The sequence below is a fragment of the Pocillopora verrucosa genome, chromosome 4, assembly GCF_036669915.1.
Source record: "Pocillopora verrucosa isolate sample1 chromosome 4, ASM3666991v2, whole genome shotgun sequence".
NCBI classification, from domain to species: domain Eukaryota; kingdom Metazoa; phylum Cnidaria; class Anthozoa; order Scleractinia; family Pocilloporidae; genus Pocillopora; species Pocillopora verrucosa.
Genome location: NC_089315.1, coordinates 19,585,139 through 19,605,269, shown reverse-complemented (window position 1 = coordinate 19,605,269; position 20,131 = coordinate 19,585,139). Strand labels below are relative to the sequence as shown.

Sequence of the window (20,131 nt, the reverse complement as noted above, 5' to 3'; positions counted from 1 at the left end):
ATATCCTTTTACCTTTTGTCAAAACCTGATATAAAAGAAAACAAGAATCAAAATGCTTTCAAGACTAAAGAAATTGAATATTTGAAGCATTACATATTCAATTTGTTTCAATCACTTCATGTTTCTTATTCTGTTGGTTTTGAAGTTTTTTGTGATAGCATGAACATTGAGAGAATAATTAAAATTACTTCAGAGCGAATGTTAAATTGTGGAATGACACGGGCAATTAAAGAAGTTGTCTCAAATTAACTCCTGTTTTTGTTCTTAATTTTATACCATAGCATCACTATGCTGTAAGAGAAGTTGAGGTAGATGCCTACTGTGTATGCAATGGACAAGGAAATGGAATAGATTGTAAATTCAATGATACACTGGGTGAAAATGAGTGTGTTTGTCAAGAGGGAGCATGTGGTATTGATTGTGGAAGATGCTGTCCCGCCTACAATCAGTATCCATGGAAACCAGGAAACAGGGGCCCTCTTGTGGCTGATAAGGATGCTGCATGCCAACGTAAGTTACTGAGGAAGTTGATCCCATTAACTCTGTTTACTAGGTAATGATTGTACATTTTTCTTTTGCTATTGATCCCTTTCAACTAAATTTAACTAACTTGTAACTGTGTATGAAAATTTAGAGAGAGGTGATTCTTAAATTTTAGAACTGATTAACAAAAACTATATCGTAACATAGCTAGTAAATTTGTCTAATCAAATTCAATTGTGCAAGCGTGCTTCATATTCCTATTGTGCATGCTCATGACATCAGCAAACAAATCCCTTGAGAAAAAAAATTTTCCATCGGGTTGAAAATGTAATTAAACAATTGGTTCATATGTCAGCTGTGTGTTCATTGAGATATGAAGCACTTGGGAAGTTTGGAGAGCACTCAAGAAGCTAGAGTTGCTCTCGGTTACGCCTTGAGCAACTCTCACGTATCTTTCATGCTCTCCAAACTTCCCTTGTGCTTCATATCTCGATGAACACATGCTGACGCATGAACCAATTGTTAATTACAATAGCAAGATTTTATTACTCTCCTCAATTTTTGTTCTTTCTTTATTTGATATAGTTTGCAACTGTCATAACCATAGTGCAGTGTGTGTTTACAACGAGACAGTAGCTCAGATGAAGAAGAGTTTAAACATCCATGGGAATTATTCTGGTGGAGGTGTCTGTCAAAATTGTCAGGTAATCCTTGTTTTACCTATGATTTCCTTACCATGTACTGCTTCATGTTAGTCTTGTGAAAAAATTTATTTGAATTTGTAACAAAATACAGGCTGTATAGGCAGCACACAAAAGCTGGCCAGAGTTGGTGTGTTTGCAAAGCTGCAAGAGTGATGGCAACCAGTGACTTACACCTCATACCAACGAATATTTTATTCTCTGTTGCAACACTGTTCAATGAATATGTCACAATTGATTTTGTGAATTATTGTTGCATTCTTGTAGGACAATACTGAAGGGATTAACTGTGAAGTGTGCAAGCCATTTTTCTACAGACCAAGAAATAAATTGCAGTGGGACAAAGATGCTTGTCGAGGTACTACATTAGTTTTCCCTTTTGTTTTTAAAACTGATTTTGTTAACGTCTCTGTTACATGTCCAAAACTGAATATTTAGGTACATAATACATAATATGTATGTAAACTATACAAAGGTTTGTGCAATATTATGGTAATATATGTTGGTGCAATGAAGCATGTGATACATAGTTGTGTAAACCCAGAGGTTTCATTAAGGTTTACAGCAGGCCTTTCTCTATCTCTCTAAGCTAACTACAGATATGTATTCTTGCACATTTGGAGCAGAAACTTACCCGTTGCCAAAAAGGTTTTTGTTTTTTGATACATCAATCAGCAGATGAATTTGTTTTCAAATGCAAATACAGAATCCTTTACTCATTAAATTTCTGCATTTAATAAGTTCAAATATTTTTTAAGAAAAATATGAGATAGTAACTTATATTTAATTATTTTGAATGCAATTTTGAAAGCAGCTGTGCAAAGTCATTTTCACCACCAGTCAATTTACCTGGTGCCTGGCCCTAACTGAAACACAGGAGCTTTGTATAATATTGTTAAAACTTATAAACTGAGGATTTCTACTGACAGTACAATATGTAGTATATATGTACAATTGGTATTATTTGATTTAATGAAATTTTAAATGAAACCAAAAATTACGAACACTAAGCAACTGATGAGCTGTACACTCATTAATAGTTGTTATGATAAGTGATGAAAACAATTATATTTGTCAAAGGTCTTTTATTTTATATGCTGTTATTGGATCTTTGTTTGGATATATATTTGAATTTTTTTCACCAAGTGTTGCTTCTTTTAATAATTTTATGGTCAAAAAGTTGATGTGTTGCTTTTCTCCTGGCAGCATGTAACTGCAGCGTGGCAGGAACAAAAAATGCAACCCTCCCTGGAGTGCTGTATCTTGATTGTTTGAGAGATGAGAATACAGTTCCTCTTCGTCCAGGAATGGTAAGTGCATTGTCAGTATCAATACATAACTGCTTAACCATGACCTGGGTAGGAGATGTAGCAGTATATTATGAAAACTCAGTTCTGAATTCAGATTAAAAAAAATAGAGATTAGGTGATGAATTCTATTGAATGTGTTCTTACTAGACTGCAAGCAGTTCCTCCTTTTTGACAAAGTGGTTCATTGCAATTTTGGAAATGTGTGACAAGCTAGCCTGTTTATCTAAAGTAGGTCCATGGTGACATTAGCATACTGTTGATACCAACACTACATTTGTAATTTTTCTTCAGGAACCTGGTAGCTGTGTCTGCAAAAACAACACTTTTGGAAGACAGTGTGACCAATGCAAACCTGGATTTTTTAATTTATCGACAGAAAATCCTACTGGTTGCCAAGGTAAGGCAGTAATTTTTTTTCAAAAATTTTCATTAATAGTAATTCATTTAGGGTTGTCCAATCTTGTTTAAGTGCTTTTAAAGGACTGTTTATGTAAACTTCTGTGCTCCAACTGTATCAAAGGATATTGCAATTGTAACTGTCAAATGAGATGTGATTTCTTCATCTGTCACCATTTTGTGTAAAAACCTTGTTTATAGCAAGTTTGGAATCAGCATGTAGCCAAAAACTTGAAAAAAAAATGAAAAAATTAAACTTGGTTATAAGGTGTGCATACCAATGAGATTGTTTATTTTGTTTGTTTTGTAGAATGTATGTGTCACACCCCTGGTACAGTAAATGGTTCCAATGTTTGTGAGCCAGGTGCAAGTGGCCATTGTACTTGCAAGAAAAATGTGGAAGGAAAGCATTGTATGCATTGCAAAGATACATACTATGACCTGCACAAAGATAACGTCTATGGATGTACAGGTGATTAATAAATTGCATTCATTGTTAACTATTGGATTTGATTTAAATTAATTTATAGTTTGTTTAATGTTTACTCTGAGAATTTTGTCACCTCTTATTTTCAATGACTGTGTATGGAAAAAACTTTGCAACTGTTGATAATATAATAATAAATTGATAATAACAATCGATAATTTTTGCAACAATTTTACAATGGAAATAAAGGGGGGCTAAGTCTTTTAAATTTTTATACTCACAATGTTGATCAATATCTTTATGACATAACAGTTATTACAAGGCTGATAATTTTGATGAATCATAATTGTCATTCAGTGTTATCAGTTGCTGGTAATTTTTACTGATTTCTTTTTATTTGTTGGTTTGTGGGTAGAATGTGATTGTGATGTTGGTGGATCTTATGGACCTGTGTGCAACAAGGCATCTGGCCAGTGTAAATGCAAAGCTAATGTTACTCAGCGGCAATGCAACAGGTTTGGAAAAATTACTGTTCTGAAGAAGATAGAGATGCTTTGTTTGTTTGGTTTTTTTTGTTTTGTTTTGTTTTTTTTTTTGTCAAGAAAGATTAAAATAAAAAATAAAAATGTTATTCACCAGCCTAGGTTGGTCTGTATGCCTTGATCATTATCCAAGACCTCAGGCACAGTTTTTCCCAATACAGACCTCCCACCTCATGAATCACACACACACACACACACACACATATATATATATATATTTTGTTCATATGAAAAGCTTTAGAATAAAGCTGACCTTCAATGCTATCACTGTATATGCTCAACATAATTAGTAAGTGATCGGGTCAATACCTGTCAACAAATACTGTACACTTAGGTAATTAAGTTCTCTTTTTCTTTTTCTTTCAGTCCTAAGGATGAATTTTATTTTCCAACCCTGCATTTTATCAGAAGTCATGGATATCATATTTCTGCCTCTCAAGAGGTATTTATGTTTTTAATCATTTATATTGTATACAGTATTCACAAAATGCCTCTTGTGAGAAAAAAATGGTATGGATTAAGCCATGATTGCATTGGAGTGTAAGATACTGAGTAGAAACCTTTGGCTACAACTTTATACAATTTTGTCTGGTATGATTGTTGTTAATATTACTAAGGTAGTAATGAAAGTTTAAAATATTACCTAATCCTTCCTTGTTAATCTTCTGTGGATTGAGCAACAACACTTTTTACCACCAAGAGCAAAACATTTGCTTAACTGCAAAATAAAAAGAGTTTCTCTGATGAGAGCAAAGTAACATGAAAATGCAATTTTAAGTTAAAACTGTTTTTACTATCTGTTTGTTCTAGGGCAACAAGACATGGTCAGCATCAGTGGATATCGTTCAAGGAGTGAACTCCACTGGTATATTTACCCTCATCTTCTCTTACACCAGCGCAGTAAGAGTTACTGTTATGATAAGTGTGGAATCTACCATAGTTGCAGTCTCTCTGGACAGCTGTGCCCAGAAATGTTATCAAAATCTGTCTGCAGTACTTGGAGAAAGGTCTCTGTCTGGTACTCTAGTGGTCAACGTCACTTATCCTGCATCAGTGGTTGATTTTAAACCCCTTGAAGTTGTAGCTATCCCCCAAGAATTCTACCAAGCAACATTATTAAACAATTCAACGGGACCAGAATTCTTGGCAAATTGCTCTGTGTTAGATAACAACATGGGAGATGGAGTTGTCAAGGAGTTCTGCCTTGCACAAGTTTTCTCACTTACGGTAGACTACCTTGGAGGAGCTTTGGGTATGTTTGTTTCCATTTTTCAAGCTTATTGAAAGTAGGCCAATATTTTGCACTGATTTTGCAAAAATTTAGAATTATTAATGATTGCATCCAACCAAAGCTGTAGACAGTCAAAAGATCCTGACCAGATCTAGAGTTGTATACTTTTAGCTAATTAAGAGGAAGGGTTAAAAAAAAAAATTCTTCCCAAGAATGTGACATTTCTGGCTTAAACAAAATACAGTGACAGTCATGAAAATGCTTCAGCTCTGTTAAAAGAAAAAAGTAACCAATAAAATGCTCCTTTCTGTCCAGAACACAAAATGGTAGCTACACACACGTTTAACCTGTGCATGATCTCCAGGAATACAAGACATAACCAAATTAAAATCATACATTGCTACCTAGCAAACCAAATGAACGCATTACCCTGCAATATGGCAAGGTTTAAATTTTACTTTGTCTAATGTTTTTCAATTGAGTAAATTTATTTCTTAACTTTTTAAACCAAGGAATAATTTGAAACTTATCATGTACATTTTACAGTAAACAAGTTTGCCCTATAGATGCAGTTTAAGGATTCATTAGTCAGCTTGTATTTGTCTATCTGGTTAATTGTGAACTGAGGCAGAAAAAGCAACTGTTTTTTTTTTTAGTCTTGCTAAAGCGTTACTAACTTGCTCTATTTGCATGTTATTTTCCAGCATGCAATTGCAGCATGACAGGCTCGGTAAATAGCACCTGTCAAAAGTACGGTGGCCAGTGTCACTGTAAACCAGGTGTTACTGGAAGGACCTGTGATCAGTGTATGGCAGGATTCTACAATTTCACCTCCAGGGGATGTTCAGGTAATTAGGTGCACTTTTTTTTAAATGACTTAGTTATTGTTACATTTGCCCAAAAGTCTGGCCCTGGTTGTGTGAAGGTTGGATAGTGCTATCCACTGAATAACTCTATCCGCTGGATAGTGTAATACATTATGCTATCACTTATCCACTGGATGACGATTTATCCATTGGATTAAGTTATCCCACCTTTATGCAACTGGGCCCTGATGAATAACATTAGGGTGTAGTTTCAACAGAAAGAATGCTTGAAATTAAGGGTTAAATTGCTTTTTGATAGAACATCGAACTCTTGTGGTTTGCATGAAAAGACCAGGTAATATAGAAAGAAGAATCTAGCAGTATATCAGGACACTTTTGGTCCTTGTCCCATGTGGATGTGTGTATACTGTGCTGTACTTAATTCCTTTTCACTCAAATGATGTGCAGTATGTGAAAGTTTTTTCTTTGTAGAGTAAAGTATATGTTTAAGATTGATTACCACCAGAAATAATACCTTAAAGAATATGCAATCTCCTCCTCTTTTTTCTTCTAGCTTGTGGTTGTGTTGGAGAGGATAAAATTTGTGATGCTGAGTCTGGCCAGTGCACCTGTCCTCCTAACACTGTTGGTCGCACATGCAATCAGTGTAATTACACATTTTGGGGATGGAATGAAACAGTTGGTTGTGAGGTAATTTTTTTTACATGCTTCCCCTTGGATGAAACATTGAACTAAATTTCTGGCTCTCTGGAAAGGTATCCAAATTTTTCAAATTAACTTTCTTGCATAAACTTGTCTTTTAGGCTTGTAACTGCAGCTCAGTTGGATCTATGAATTTGCAGTGTAACCTTACCACAGGGATTTGCAGGTAGAAGATGTAAAATAATAGTACATAATTTCATATTTTCTTTTCTGAGTATAAAAACACATTTGACTGTATTGTGCAAATGTTTTATAACATGCTGCTGATCCTGTACCAATACAACCCATTTGTTTGATTGAGCTCCTTATAATGTCTTTAGGAGTGCTCCCATCAATTTTCACCTTAAACCCCAGTGTCAGTTTTAATTAGCTTTCTTGTGATAATTGGTGTCAGTTAGTATGTGTGCTTTGATATATCAATGTAGCAGGCCTTTTTTTACTACATATGGTCTGCTAAATTCAAAGATTTGTTTGAATGGAAATCTTCCTCCTCTTCTTGAACCTAGGGATATAATAAAAATTTGCTACCTTGTTTTCTTGGTTCATATTGAAAGTTATAGCACCTTGTTTTTGCCACTCATATTTATGGCTTGCACACTTTGTACTTGGGCCATAAATCTGAAAATAAAAAAAGACTTGGATACATAGCTTACAGTATGGGGCTCAAACTCAGTTAGTGTGAGGTATTTACCAATATATTTTTCTGTTGTAACTCATTATAGCTGTAAGCCTGGTGTACAAGGTGAGAAGTGTACTGAGTGCATGAATGGCTACAAAAATTTCTCCACCTCTGGTTGTTCTCCATGTAACTGTAATGGAAATGGAAGTTTGAGTGAAGTGTGTGACAAAGTCTCCCAGCAGTGTCCTTGCAAGGTTAGGGCAGTGTAAATTTAATTTACCTCAGTGGAAAAATACATTTATGTTAACTTAATATACATTCAAGTGTAAATCCTACAGGCTATTGCAGCTGTGTTTACTGTATAAAGAAAAGTTATCAGCTCAAACAACACAGCGATATTTAGTGCAGAAGCCTTTTTAGCAATTGAATAAGCTGGGCTATGCACTGTCAAAGAAACTAAAAATTTTTCTGTTAGATGTAGTTTTAAGATGGCAGTCACTTGACACCAAAACATCTCCAAGTAATTGCCAATACAGTAGTGATCAAAATGGTCTCTGGGTAAATTACGCCTGATACATAAAGGAAAATAATGAATGGTGAACAGAAACCCAATGCAACAACTTTAAACTCATCTAGAGTAATCTGTGTTTATACATTTCCTGATAACTCAGTGATTCATTTTGATTAATTTTCTCCAGAACAACTCAGCTGGTTTGCTTTGTGACAGATGTAAGAATGGGTATTTCTACTTGACAAGCAGTAACCCTGAAGGATGTACAAATTGTGTGTGTATGGGCATCAGTACCAACTGCAGCAGTACAAGACATTACAGAAAAAAGGTGAAAGAAAGACACTGCTTATGATTGTCAATGATGTTAGCAAATCATCTCACTGCATTGCCCTTGTAAATCATTGTGTACTTTGATGTTGACTTGTGACAAAGTGTTTAAAGCCTGAGCTATGGATGGTGTGTAATATAATTCAACTCCCATCTTTTTTATAATGGGATCATGCCATCAGTGCAAATGACGAGAGAGTATTACTGACTAGCAATGTTTAATTGATGAAAGTTTTGAAGGAATCAAATTTATTGTTGAACTATTTGGTGACTCTGCCACTTCTTAGAATCATTCTGACAGCATGGTAAATGTGACATTTTCCTGGTCATAAATTTTGCCTTGTAGAAATGTGATGCATGGAATTGTTTGATAAGTACCTACATGTAATTTTGAAAGGAATATCCAAAAGAACTTACAATGTATGGTAAATGTTTAACTATGACTGAAAGTTGTTGTTAACTGCTTTAGAATCAAGTTGACCTGAATGTTTGGAAATTGGGATCATATACTGACAACCAGAACTACATAGAAGTCTCTCAAATCTCTGTAATGGTAAGAAAGTGTTTGTTCAAAAAAGCGTTTTTACTATTTGGAGATTGGTGCAAATTAAGATGTGGATGCATGGTTGAGTGATGTTATTTTGAAATTCTATTTGGGAATAGACTGCAAGTATTTTGTGATGCCATATTCATGTATTCATCTCTCGTGTGGAAGGGGTTACTTAAGCCCTAGAAATAACCAATGTTTCCCTTTTAGCTTTTTCAAAGTATCTTTCAAAATTAGTTTAAATAGCAGAATTAGAATCTCCTACATTGAAATCTGTATTTTTGTTAGGATGACAGTGTCCCAGTAACCATGATTGCAGCAAATGTGTCAACTAATAAAACGCTCTATTGGAAAGCAAGTGCTAACTTCACTGATCACAGTCTGGTGAGAACACTAGTGCTGAGTTATGTTGTATTCAGTTAGAGAATATATAGTCATGAAACCTTTAGTCATGTAAATGTAGACTATGAATGATTTCTGTAGTTTTAATTACACTTAACAAGCAGATAAAGTTGAGAGGAATATGGTGTTAACTAAGTGTCAAGTTTTGCAGTTTATTGGCATTATGATTTCACAACTGAATGAGTACATTGGGAAAGCCTTAATGATAACTGGAAGTGCTCCTTTACTATCAGATATAACATACAACCCTGGGTCATCAGACAAATGCTTGTGAAGTAAATGAAGACAAAACTGAGGCATTTTTTCTAAGAATGAACTGAATTCCTAGTCTGAGGAAGGAACCCTTTCAAGTCAAATTACAGTTTACTGAACATCTGATATGAGTGGAATATGCCCATCAGTGCAAGTGAATGATAGTAATGTTGTAATTTTTTGTCCTTAGATTGGAGCTTATGGAGGAAATATGAGTTTTAAACTTTTCTTCAAGCCACTGGCGAATGGGACTCTGGCTGTGTCACAGCCAAAAGTTATCTTGAAGGTGAATTATGAATAATTGTTGTTGTGTGATAAATATTTATGCCTGCAAAACTCACAAACTAATATAATTTAGATATCTGTGATGTTAAGTACTTAGCCTTTAATTTTTACCAATTTTGTATGATCTAGGGTATCAGAAACATATCCATTGAGCATGCTTTAGCAGCTGTATCTGCTGACCAAGCAACTGCAAGAACTGTGACAATGAGAGAAGTAGGTTCTTTGTTCAATAGTATCACCTTTTTTCATTAGAAATTTAATGAAATTAATTAAAAGGAGGATTGTATTAACTCCTCACAACTTGTTCCTTTTTTTCTCAGATTGCTTGGGTTTACAGTGATAGCTTATTACTAGTGTCTAGGGAAGATTTCCTCCTTGTACTAGCCAGGGCACAAGCTCTCTTTATTACGGCATCATTTTATTCTGCTGGCCAAGGTTTATACCTCACAAGGTTAGTTGGCTTTCAAATATTTTACTTAAAAACTACTTGTATGTTTGTAATTTAGCTTATTCTTTGGCAAGTGTGGCTAGTGCTTGTATTAGGATGGTTTTAAACTTCTTGGGGAAAAAATCAAATTGTTCTAGGTTTTGTAACCCTCAAGAGAGGGCAGAATCCTTGTGACTAGCACTTTTCACATGACAAATGCTGACAAAACATATAGACCATTTTGACATAAATTACATTTACAATCATTTGCCGCATAAAGTGGCAATGGTTTTCATAAAGCACCATTTCTGAGTTGAAAATTTTTATCGTGAAATGAAAGTGCAATTTTAATTTCATTTCCAGCCTTGGTGATGTTAAAATTGATGACGTAAGCGAAATGGTATCAGATGCAGGAAGAGCTTATGATGTAGAGCAGTGTAACTGCGGAGATGGTTATACCGGTTTGTCGTGTGAGGTACGGTAATAATGATTACATTGCTCAGACTAGTTTTCAGTTAGTAGTACGAGGAAGCTTTCTCGTGATGTATTCCTCTGACTTGTGGGGATTTTTTGGGTTAGGGTTAAGAGTCTTCCTTGTTTGTCCAGTTATTTACTGAACCATAATGTATTATCTTTGCCCCATCATAAGTGATTACAGTACTTGTTTACAATATTTTATACTAATTTTCAGCGATGTGCCAGAGGGTATCACAGAGTGAATGTGTCAGATGACATGTTTCTTGGGAAGTGCGAGCCTTGTAACTGTAACGGACACACAGAAGACTGCGATCCAGCCACTGGACAGTGCTTGGTAAGGAATCAGTTTTCTCTCCATTTAAGTTTATATTAGTTTTTTTTATACTGATAGAGCAATTTTCAATGGAGTGGCAAAAGTAATTTGCGATATCTTTGTTTTTGCTTCACTACGCTCAGTGATTGGTCCAGAAAACTTGTGTCGCTCTTTCAACCAATCAGATGCAAAACTAAAACCAATCACGACTTGGTCGCCTGCATTTTCCCGCGCAGTCTCGTTGGCTCTTAAACGTATTTTCCTCTCTTCCGATTGGCCGTCGTTATTAATTTGTAAAAGCACTCTATTTCTTAGACTTGATTGGCAAACAATGAGATTTTTTTTTGCAGCATAGATTTTTGAAGATGTAGCTTCCTTTTTTTCTAGTGACAACAGTTATGCCTTTCTAAAAGAATGAGTTATTCGTCAAACTTTCCGTATTCTGGGTATCAAGTTTAGTCACTGATAGTTAAAAAAGCATAGTTCTATTTCAACATGAAAAAATTTCGCGAGTACACCATTAAAGGTCTTTGTACATGTTTTGTTTCATCAGAACTGTGCTCATAATACCACTGGTTTTCACTGCGAGATCTGCCTGGATGGTTTCTATGGTAACGCTACTCATGGAACTCCTGGTGACTGCAAGAAATGTCCCTGTGAGGAACCACGGACAACCACGTGAGTATAGATTGGTTTAAAGTACATGATAATGTTGGGAAGTAAAGTGAACTGTACTCTGAGAAGAAGAGGGGAACCAAGATGGTTGTTTGTAACGCCAAAAGCGATATTACCTGCAAGTTTTGTTAGTATGGTCAAAGTTTTAAATGTCTAGGGGCTTAGGTAATGGGGAATTGGCGTGGCATTGATATCGAATACGAGCCTGCTGATACACAAGGTAGAGCAGCGGTGTAAGCCATCTCACGCAAGGGCGGCGGAAATTTGTAGGACTCCCCTCCCTCCCCCCTTGAAAAAACCTGACACTATGCCCCTGACGCATACCGCCCTACACCGAAAAACGAACGAAAAAAAAAGAATGACAGTTTCATTCCGTTAGGCCACGGTGCTCTTCACCTTGTCTTGCACGTGTAACAGACCCGAGTTATTGCAGCTAAGATTTCTCTTTCATTTTTTCTCTCTTTTTTATCTTTTTTTCAGTGCTCTGTGCAAAGCTGGAGCTGATGGTCAACCGGAGTGCCTCAACTGCTCTGAGGGATACAAGGGAGACATTTGTGGAAGGTAAGGCTTTGTCGAACTTTCAGATAAACTCGTGAATGGAAGAAATGGATGGAGCATCGTTTCTTGAATCTCATTTCTGTCTTGTTACAGTTGTCAGCTAGGGTTCTTTGGCGAACCACTCATGCCGGGAGGAAACTGTTCAAGATGCCAGTGTAACAATAATTCAGATGTGTGTAACACAACAACTGGAGAGTGTTTGAACTGTCAGTATAACACGACTGGATTTCACTGTGAACGCTGTGAGAATGGAACATGGGGAAACGCTACCGCACAGCAGTGTCAAGGTCCTTGAAAAACGTGTTTCTTATTTGAATGGCAGGATATTATTAAATAATAAGTTGATGTGAGAGGTGTCTACCGCAAACTGCTCCATGATGTGTATTTATTCCATAATAAGTCATTGCGCTTATACACACAAATTCAAACCTGTTTGAATTTATGCCACAGCCGCACGAATTCATTTACGACTGCAACTTGTCCCACATTGTGTCGCCAAAACATTCCTCCTTGTTTTTTCTGACTTGAGGCTCCAGTTGTGTACACTTGACGGTGAATTAATTTCTTAGCACAGGGGTATGAATGGGAATTTAATCAGAGTTAGATTTTGACGTACGGATTTAATAAGAAATCCAGCCCAGCTATTTTTACTTCTGAGTGTCTGCTCAATGCGAGTGCCAACTAAAATCGAGCTTTTTATTCAGAAACAGTGTAGGGCAAAATGATAAGGATGAAATTTATAATTAATTACTTTTAACGACTTTGATTTTCAGCTTGTGTCTGTGATGGTGTTGGAGCTTATCATAACGTTTGTAATCACGTAACCGGGCAATGTGAATGTAAACCGCATGTAACAGGACTAAACTGCTCCAGATGCGAGGTAATCAATACATTGTAGCTCTGAGAAAGTAGTTAGCTCTTTAACAAGATTCTATATTATCGATTATCTATTTATCGAAAAGTCTGGAAAAGTTTTATCAAAACACAATTATTAATATGTACGGCTGTGTACTTTTAGAAATCCGTTCAAGTCTTTCCGACGTCTTTTGCTTTTGAAAAAGAAGAAAGTTTTATCTAACGTGTATGGTGATCGTGAGTGCGAGTGTGGAGGGTCCCAGAAATGACTGTTTTCGGTGGCAGTGACTCACGGTTTGACCAGCAGTCATCATTTTAGTTAAGTTAGGATTGTTTAGTGGTTGAATACCATAAAAAAAACTGGGTGGTCTGTGATGCCGTGTTACGTTTCTGGCGGTCGGACTTGGTCACTGAGTATCAGTGGTGAACTAGTAAAGTCGTAACTGTTTATCTATCTTCAACTACGGTTGACATGAATTCAAACCACTGTAACTATGTCAGCTCTTGAGGGTATGGAGCTTGCATTTACTCCTTAGCTTCCAGGAGCGAGAAACAAGTAATTTCTCCTTACAGTATAAACATTTTTCGAGCAGGAAGCGATAAGAGGATAGATTTCAAGTAGAGGAATTTTTTGACTTAACACCAAATTCTCAAAGCAAAAAATAAGAATTGTAAAAAGGACAGTTAGGAAAATTGATATTGAAATCTTGGCTATGAAAGAGTAGAACAGTGCTTGTAAACGTGGATAGTGTTCGCAATTAATTTATGGTGGATTTCTTGTTATGTTTGTAGCCCTACAGCTATAACTTTACTTCAGGCGGATGTACACCTTGCGAATGTAACAAATTTGGATCTAGCTCTCTTCAGTGTAACGAATCAGGAATCTGTCAGTGTAAGAACCACACCCTTGGTGACAAGTGTGACCTGTGTGAGTGGGGGTATTTTGGACTTCCTAACGCCACGTGTCAAGGTAATGATCATGCTACGTGTCATCAAGTAAATGTGAAGGGATTGTTATTTGTTAATAGAAAAAAGAAACTAAACAGTCAAGTATTATATCTTCATTAGATCTTGTGGCTCCGGGTGTTTTGATAATAATTGTAGGAGCTATTTCGCCTTGCGAAGAGTTCTTTTTTAGCTGTGCTAATCTAACTTTAAGTTAAAGAAAGTACAGCATAATAGTTCAATTAAATAAAAAAGACGGAAGAGGTAATTCTAAAACATAAAAGGTTTGCTAAGGATGGTCGAGATTAAAACAGATTGCAAATCAAAAACTTGAAAAACTCAGTCGGAAGTTACGAGATGTAGAAACATAACATGGTTCCTTCAAATAAGGAGCAAGGAATTCATGTGTTTTCACTTTATTTGTTTGCTTTGTTTTTGTTTTATTTTCTATAATTATATCTTCTTGATGGATTCATCAGTTGGCAGTTAATTCAAAGATTGTTATTTGCTGATGGTGTGTTCTTTCTTCAAGACGAGCAATCCAAAAGTTCTAACAATATTTCGCACCTCTTTTTCAGATTGTAACTGCAATGACACTGGCTCAGACAATCACACGCGATGTGACCGCACCACAGGCCAGTGTTACTGTAAACCTGGCGTAACAAGTAGAGTGTGTGACCAATGCATGGTACAACATACGAACTTCTCAGGAGATGGCTGTGACCGTGAGTACAGTTTCATCGTTGTAATAAAATTTCAGAAAACCAAGTCAACAATTTACTTAAAGGATAAGTCCTACAACCTTGCAAGTAAAAAATGATGATGAAAAAGATGCCTTTTTTACAAATCAAATTGTAATCACAAGCTCGGTTACCATAATATATAAGTAGTCGATATTTTCTATAAGGCTAATATAACAACCGAGGATTTCGTTCTGTTTACAGCATGTCCACGTTGCACCAGACTTGGTTTACAAGGGGATCTTAACACAACTCTAACAATCTTGAAAGATGCCCAACAGAAAGCTGATACGGTTTCTAACTTAAAAAAGTTGTGGCCCGAGCTAGAGGAAGTCGAGGGTCTTATCGCTGAAGCAAAGGTTTGGTTGTTTGTGGAACTTTACAAAGTGTAATTGAAGGACTCAAAAATATAATATCACGGAATTTCAGTGTGTAAAGGGGATTTCTTCTTTCTGGAAGTCGTCAAAGTACTCCAGTACATTTTCCGTGCATCTTCTGGAAACGGGCCAATCAGGACAATTTGTAAAAAGCCAATTAGAGGGCAGAACTGAATTTATAAAGTCCGACGTTTTCAATTTCATCCGATCGAATGTCAGCGAAATCTCATTTTTTTTGTTTACCGGTGATGTGTTGACGCCACTAACTTGTTGGGTAAATGTGAACACTAAACCTTTGATCACAAAGTACTTTCGCATACTTGTGGCTCGTACGGGTTTTATGAATTGGAATCATTACGGGGTCGTTGGCTGTTGGAAAATAAGTGGAAACCAAAGCTGTGTGAATAGGGTGTCACTCAAATTTAAATTGCCAAAGAGTATACGGGGCTCGTATTGTCGAGTATGAACAGGCCTTGCTCTGATTGGATTTCCTAGTTGCATCAGATACACTGTAAAGAATCGAATTATGCATGTCAACTTTTCGTCAGTGGTCATGTAAAGATTGATTCAGTAACCAAGTAGGCAATAGTAAAATCTGCTAGACTCCTGTCCAAACGCTATTTCACTAGATCGCTAATGAGAATCTAAGGCAGACAAGCATCCATAGCATGTGAAGCTGGTGTTTTTTGTGTGCGTTTTGAAGTGTGGAGCAGTCGAACTACGGAAGGCTTGGAACTGGAAGTTCCGCCGCGTCTGTTTTCATCGAACGCCTTAACAGCTGCCAGTAACGCCGGCTAATTGATATCTATTCTGGAAATTTTACGTGTTTGGAAATGTCAGTTTGCATTTACATTTACACTTAGCCTTAACATAGATTCTTTTTTTCGTAGAAATCTTCAGCTGAATTTGACATATTGGTGAAAGGCCTTCTTCAAAACATAACTGAACTAGAAAAGAGCACTCCAAACAGAACTGTCGGCGAATTACAAGACATGGTAAGATACTGAAAATTAAACAAAAAACGATCTAGCTATCGCCATTAGCTTTTCTGTTGCTCAGTTGGTTTGGCATCCAGTCGTCAATTCTGAAGGGGTGTCGGAAGTTTATCTGTTTGTTAACACCTTTATATTCATAGGTGAACGTAAAACAATGTTTATGGTCTACACCAACACAAGTTCTGTAGATTTAGAGAATTCTATCGGTGTGAAGGCAATCGTAGTTCTATCGGGGGACTGAGTTCCTTTCCTTCATCCCGCCATTAATACTCTGACAAGAACTGATTTTAACTGCTCTTAATATCCCTTCAGTTGACAAGGACATCACAAGAAAGCGAAAATTTGACATCCATCGTCTCTCGCGAGTTACTCCAGATTGAAGAATTAAATAGGAATACTCAGTCTTCGAAAGACAACCTAACAGGTCAGTACAACGCACTATGCATAACTTGTGTTATAAATTTACATTAGTGAAATTTCGCTGAAGTAGCCAGTGAATTATCTACTATTTATCTCAGTGTCTGTGGTTAGTGAAGACTACTAGGTAAATATTTTCCGAGGAAATCCCGTGCGCGTTGCCCAGAGGTATTTATAAGATATTCGGCCTTCGGTGCTATCCACTGTTGCACTAAATCATGTGACATACTAGTTTAGCTTGTCACGTGTAAGGTCTTCACTGGTAATTTTGAACATGTTCCATTTCCTTGAACAGTCTTCATATACTAAGCTAAAAGCAGAGGCGGACAGTGAGGACAATGACATTCGTTACGTAGTTTCTAAATGGGTAAATTTTTACATGGCGTGGATACTGCTTTAGTAAATTTTACTGGAAATTGATGAAATTAAAGCAACTATACTTTGAACTTCTAAGCTGATGTTAACTGCGATTAAACAACAAGCTTTATTACCAAATTTAGAAGTTAAACTTAATTTACACGCATAACATATTAATACAAAAAAGGTAACATTTACTCAGAATAACTGAAAATCTAATCTAGCTGAGTAAAAGGAAATAATGTTTAAATATAGGACGTAGGTTGGCACTAAAGCTTGAGCAAAGCAAATTATCGGTCAAAAAAAAGAGGACAAAATATAAATAAATAAAAATAAGATAAAGAAAAAAGTAGAAGAAGAAGAGACCAGTTGAAAACTCATGAACAGTAAGACTGTGAGATGTTTAATTTGACTTTGTTTTTAAATGTTAAGGAAGATGGAAGAAGATTATAGTAACAGTGATACATAAAAAGTGCATCGTGAAGGATAACAAGATCAGTTAATTTAAGAATCTCTAATTCCTTAAAGAGAGGCTCAGATTGTTCATCTGGTTTTGAGAAAGTTATGGTACGTATAGCTCTCTTTTGAAGAATTATTAAAGGTTTAAATACTTAAGACTGTGTGTGTTTCGCTTACAGCATTGAATGGTACTGTTACTGAAATATTGGATCAACTGACCAAGCTGAGAGACCATGCAGACAGTGTATTGGGAAGTATAAATGGCATTATAAATAAGACGTATGAGACGGAAATGCAGCGAGTTGATGAGGAGGTTCAGTCGGTGGAGTCCGCCCACAGCCTTGCTATGTCAGCACAGTACAATGTGACATCTCATAAGAACATGTCAGAAAACCTCAACAAGACCATGCTGCAGGCTCAAGGAAGCTACTTGATCTCAAATGGAATGTTTGATCTGATGAAACCGCAGATTGTTACAATCACTGATAGAACCAACGAAGCTGTTGCTCTTATGAACCAAACTAAGGTATGTTCTACTGCGTCAAATTTTTTGTTTGTGCGATAGACCTTTCTTTAAATGTCTCGGCTGAACATCGAAAGTACCTTATTCAAGTATCAAGCTAGTTTTTACCACACAACAGGGTATTCAATGAAGCCCCTGACGAATGGGTGAAACGTCTGCTTTAGAAAGTCTTTACGGTGGCCAAATTAATTATCAACTCAATTGATTAAAAACCTTATTATCTTGTGATAACCGCATTATCGCAGCACCACAGTTTCTTTAGCAACTTATCCACTATACTAATTTGATGAACTTTGTCTTACAGAACTTAATTGATAAAGCGAGAAACACAACAGATCATGCTCTTGAGTTGCTTCAGATTGTCACTGGAATTTTAAACAGCAGCAGCCAGTACGTTTCAACCGGTCATAGCTACTACAAGGTAATGTCAAATGTTTGTCACAAGTGACTTGAGTTCTAACAAAGTACGGAAATATTGTGCAGCCTGTATGGCTGGCGGAAGTGTTTGGTCTACAGGTGCATAAGCCGCGGAGTTGAATGAAGAGGAAAGTTGAGTAACTGGACTCGCATGATGTAAAAGGAATATAATTTAGCTCGCTATTTATGGAAGATGACTTTACAGGCTCTGGAAAGTTTAAAAAGGAGCTGTGGTTTTCTTCAGGTGTAAAGAGACGAACTGGTAAACATATGAGGACTTAAAAAAAGAGAAGAAGAGAAAGAAAACACCAAACAAATTGATTTGAGAAAGAATAGACCTTTAGTAAATCATGGATTCTGTGAGTTCTATATCGCTGTGTCTTTAGGGAAACTCTTCTTTTGACGAGATGGTAGATAATATTGTTCCTGCTGAATACTTTTTAACACTGGCGACAACGTGTGCATATAAAAAGTTAGTTGTGGTCAATAATTGATTATTTACGATGTTGGACTGTTTTTGCTACAGAATACAAGTGATCTTATCGGTGGTCTACAAGCAGACATGAATACACTGGAGAACTCTCTAACAGCTGTGGGTCCAGAGGTGTCTGCTGCAAACCAAAGTGTCCTGGAAAATGCTACTAAACATGCAGCTAATTTGACAGCCTTGGCCAGGGAAAGGCAAAGGTAAGGGAGTGCTGATACAACTTAGGCTTCTTAATACCCACTGGTCGGAAAACTCAACGCTGTTTTTCCTATTTGCTGTAAAATCAATGCAGGTTCTATTACTCAGGCTTCTTATGGAAAAGCCAAAGTCTTAAAATTACTCTGCGGTCGTGGCATATTTTCCGAAAGGCTATTTCCGGCGTTTTTGCGTAGGTGTTGATTATCAGGCTCCGACAATCTTAAAAACCGTGCGGCAACTAGGAACGAGAAAAGCAAACAAAGTGCAATTTTACGTCCTTCCTCAATGGTCAGAGACTTTATGGAAAGACTTTAAAGAGGAGCTGGACATGGCCACAGGTATGGCAAAGGGTGTTATTGCCTGTACGCTCGAGTCACATACAACCGTGCACGACTATCGCTCATTTCCATTTTGGAAGCACAAGTGAAGGCCAAACTGTCATGTCACCTTCTTTCCCTTCAGCGTGTTTAACAACACTCTTGCGCACGGGGCACGTGCAGTGGATGCTATTAAAACATTCGAAGAAGTAGTTGTGCTGGGAAATCAGTCACTGGAAACCTCACAGCAAGTGAACAGTTCGCTACAGGAAATCATGAACCGAGTGAGTAACTTGATTGTTACTTCCTGATCTTCTGCTTTATATGATATTTCTGGTCAGTCTTTTAAAACAAATAAACTGTTATCCTCTTCTTTACTTTCGAGCTGAAAAGCCACAGCGGACAGCAGGTGGTAAAACAAGGGACAGTGAAACTTTTTTACTTGCGCTGCAGAGTGATAACCATACCCATGATCTAGATTACGATGCATTTTTTTTAGCCTTAGGAACCACTGATCGAGAGCTATAAGACAACGTCCTAGTTACTTCCTCGCGAAGCTACCCTTTATCATAGTAGTCTTGGCAGACTTCTCCTCCATTTCCCAATTGTAGTTATGAATTTCTGTTACGTCTCTGTGAACTCTCTCTCATTTATTGTTTTTTTATTATTATCATTATCATTATCATGATCATCATCTTTACATTACCATCGTCATCATCATCATTTTTATCAGTAGAAGTAGAGTCATTTTATTTCTTATTTTTGTGTATCACTGACCGTTTAATTTTAATTTTATTTTCTATTTTTTTTTCCTCCAGCTCGAGAACCTCACTGTAGTAAGCTCTGACCTTCAAACACGAGTTGCTTCCTCTCGAGATAAGAGTGAAACTCTCTTGAACGAAACTTTAGACAGAGATATAAACTTACCAGGTAAACATCTTACTCAAATGCTTGCTAGCCAGTTGTGCACTATTTTGTTATTTATTTGATTCAACTTTTGTAAGTGCGTCAAAAGCCCTACATCGGGGTCGG

The 20,131-nt window shown here is 36.6% G+C and overlaps 1 protein-coding gene across 1 annotated transcript in view; it reads left to right on the top strand.

The window, feature by feature from the left end:
- LOC131786607 (laminin subunit beta-1) overlaps positions 1-20,131 on the top strand; it is a 36,171-nt gene that overhangs the window by 4,409 nt on the left and 11,631 nt on the right. Inside the window, exons 5-39 of the mRNA XM_059103663.2 lie at positions 282-510; positions 1,069-1,187; positions 1,452-1,542; positions 2,391-2,494; positions 2,786-2,891; positions 3,201-3,362; positions 3,733-3,832; positions 4,226-4,301; positions 4,670-5,111; positions 5,795-5,938; positions 6,471-6,607; positions 6,721-6,785; positions 7,342-7,492; positions 7,937-8,077; positions 8,546-8,629; positions 8,912-9,007; positions 9,468-9,563; positions 9,692-9,775; positions 9,883-10,013; positions 10,353-10,464; positions 10,681-10,800; positions 11,333-11,457; positions 11,935-12,015; positions 12,106-12,299; positions 12,786-12,892; positions 13,660-13,837; positions 14,391-14,537; positions 14,757-14,911; positions 15,820-15,924; positions 16,237-16,348; positions 17,337-17,683; positions 17,985-18,101; positions 18,624-18,784; positions 19,245-19,383; positions 19,918-20,029. Coding sequence (XP_058959646.2) covers positions 282-510; positions 1,069-1,187; positions 1,452-1,542; positions 2,391-2,494; positions 2,786-2,891; positions 3,201-3,362; positions 3,733-3,832; positions 4,226-4,301; positions 4,670-5,111; positions 5,795-5,938; positions 6,471-6,607; positions 6,721-6,785; positions 7,342-7,492; positions 7,937-8,077; positions 8,546-8,629; positions 8,912-9,007; positions 9,468-9,563; positions 9,692-9,775; positions 9,883-10,013; positions 10,353-10,464; positions 10,681-10,800; positions 11,333-11,457; positions 11,935-12,015; positions 12,106-12,299; positions 12,786-12,892; positions 13,660-13,837; positions 14,391-14,537; positions 14,757-14,911; positions 15,820-15,924; positions 16,237-16,348; positions 17,337-17,683; positions 17,985-18,101; positions 18,624-18,784; positions 19,245-19,383; positions 19,918-20,029 — 4,870 coding nt within the window. The remainder of the gene's footprint in view (positions 1-281; positions 511-1,068; positions 1,188-1,451; positions 1,543-2,390; positions 2,495-2,785; positions 2,892-3,200; positions 3,363-3,732; positions 3,833-4,225; positions 4,302-4,669; positions 5,112-5,794; positions 5,939-6,470; positions 6,608-6,720; positions 6,786-7,341; positions 7,493-7,936; positions 8,078-8,545; positions 8,630-8,911; positions 9,008-9,467; positions 9,564-9,691; positions 9,776-9,882; positions 10,014-10,352; positions 10,465-10,680; positions 10,801-11,332; positions 11,458-11,934; positions 12,016-12,105; positions 12,300-12,785; positions 12,893-13,659; positions 13,838-14,390; positions 14,538-14,756; positions 14,912-15,819; positions 15,925-16,236; positions 16,349-17,336; positions 17,684-17,984; positions 18,102-18,623; positions 18,785-19,244; positions 19,384-19,917; positions 20,030-20,131) is intronic.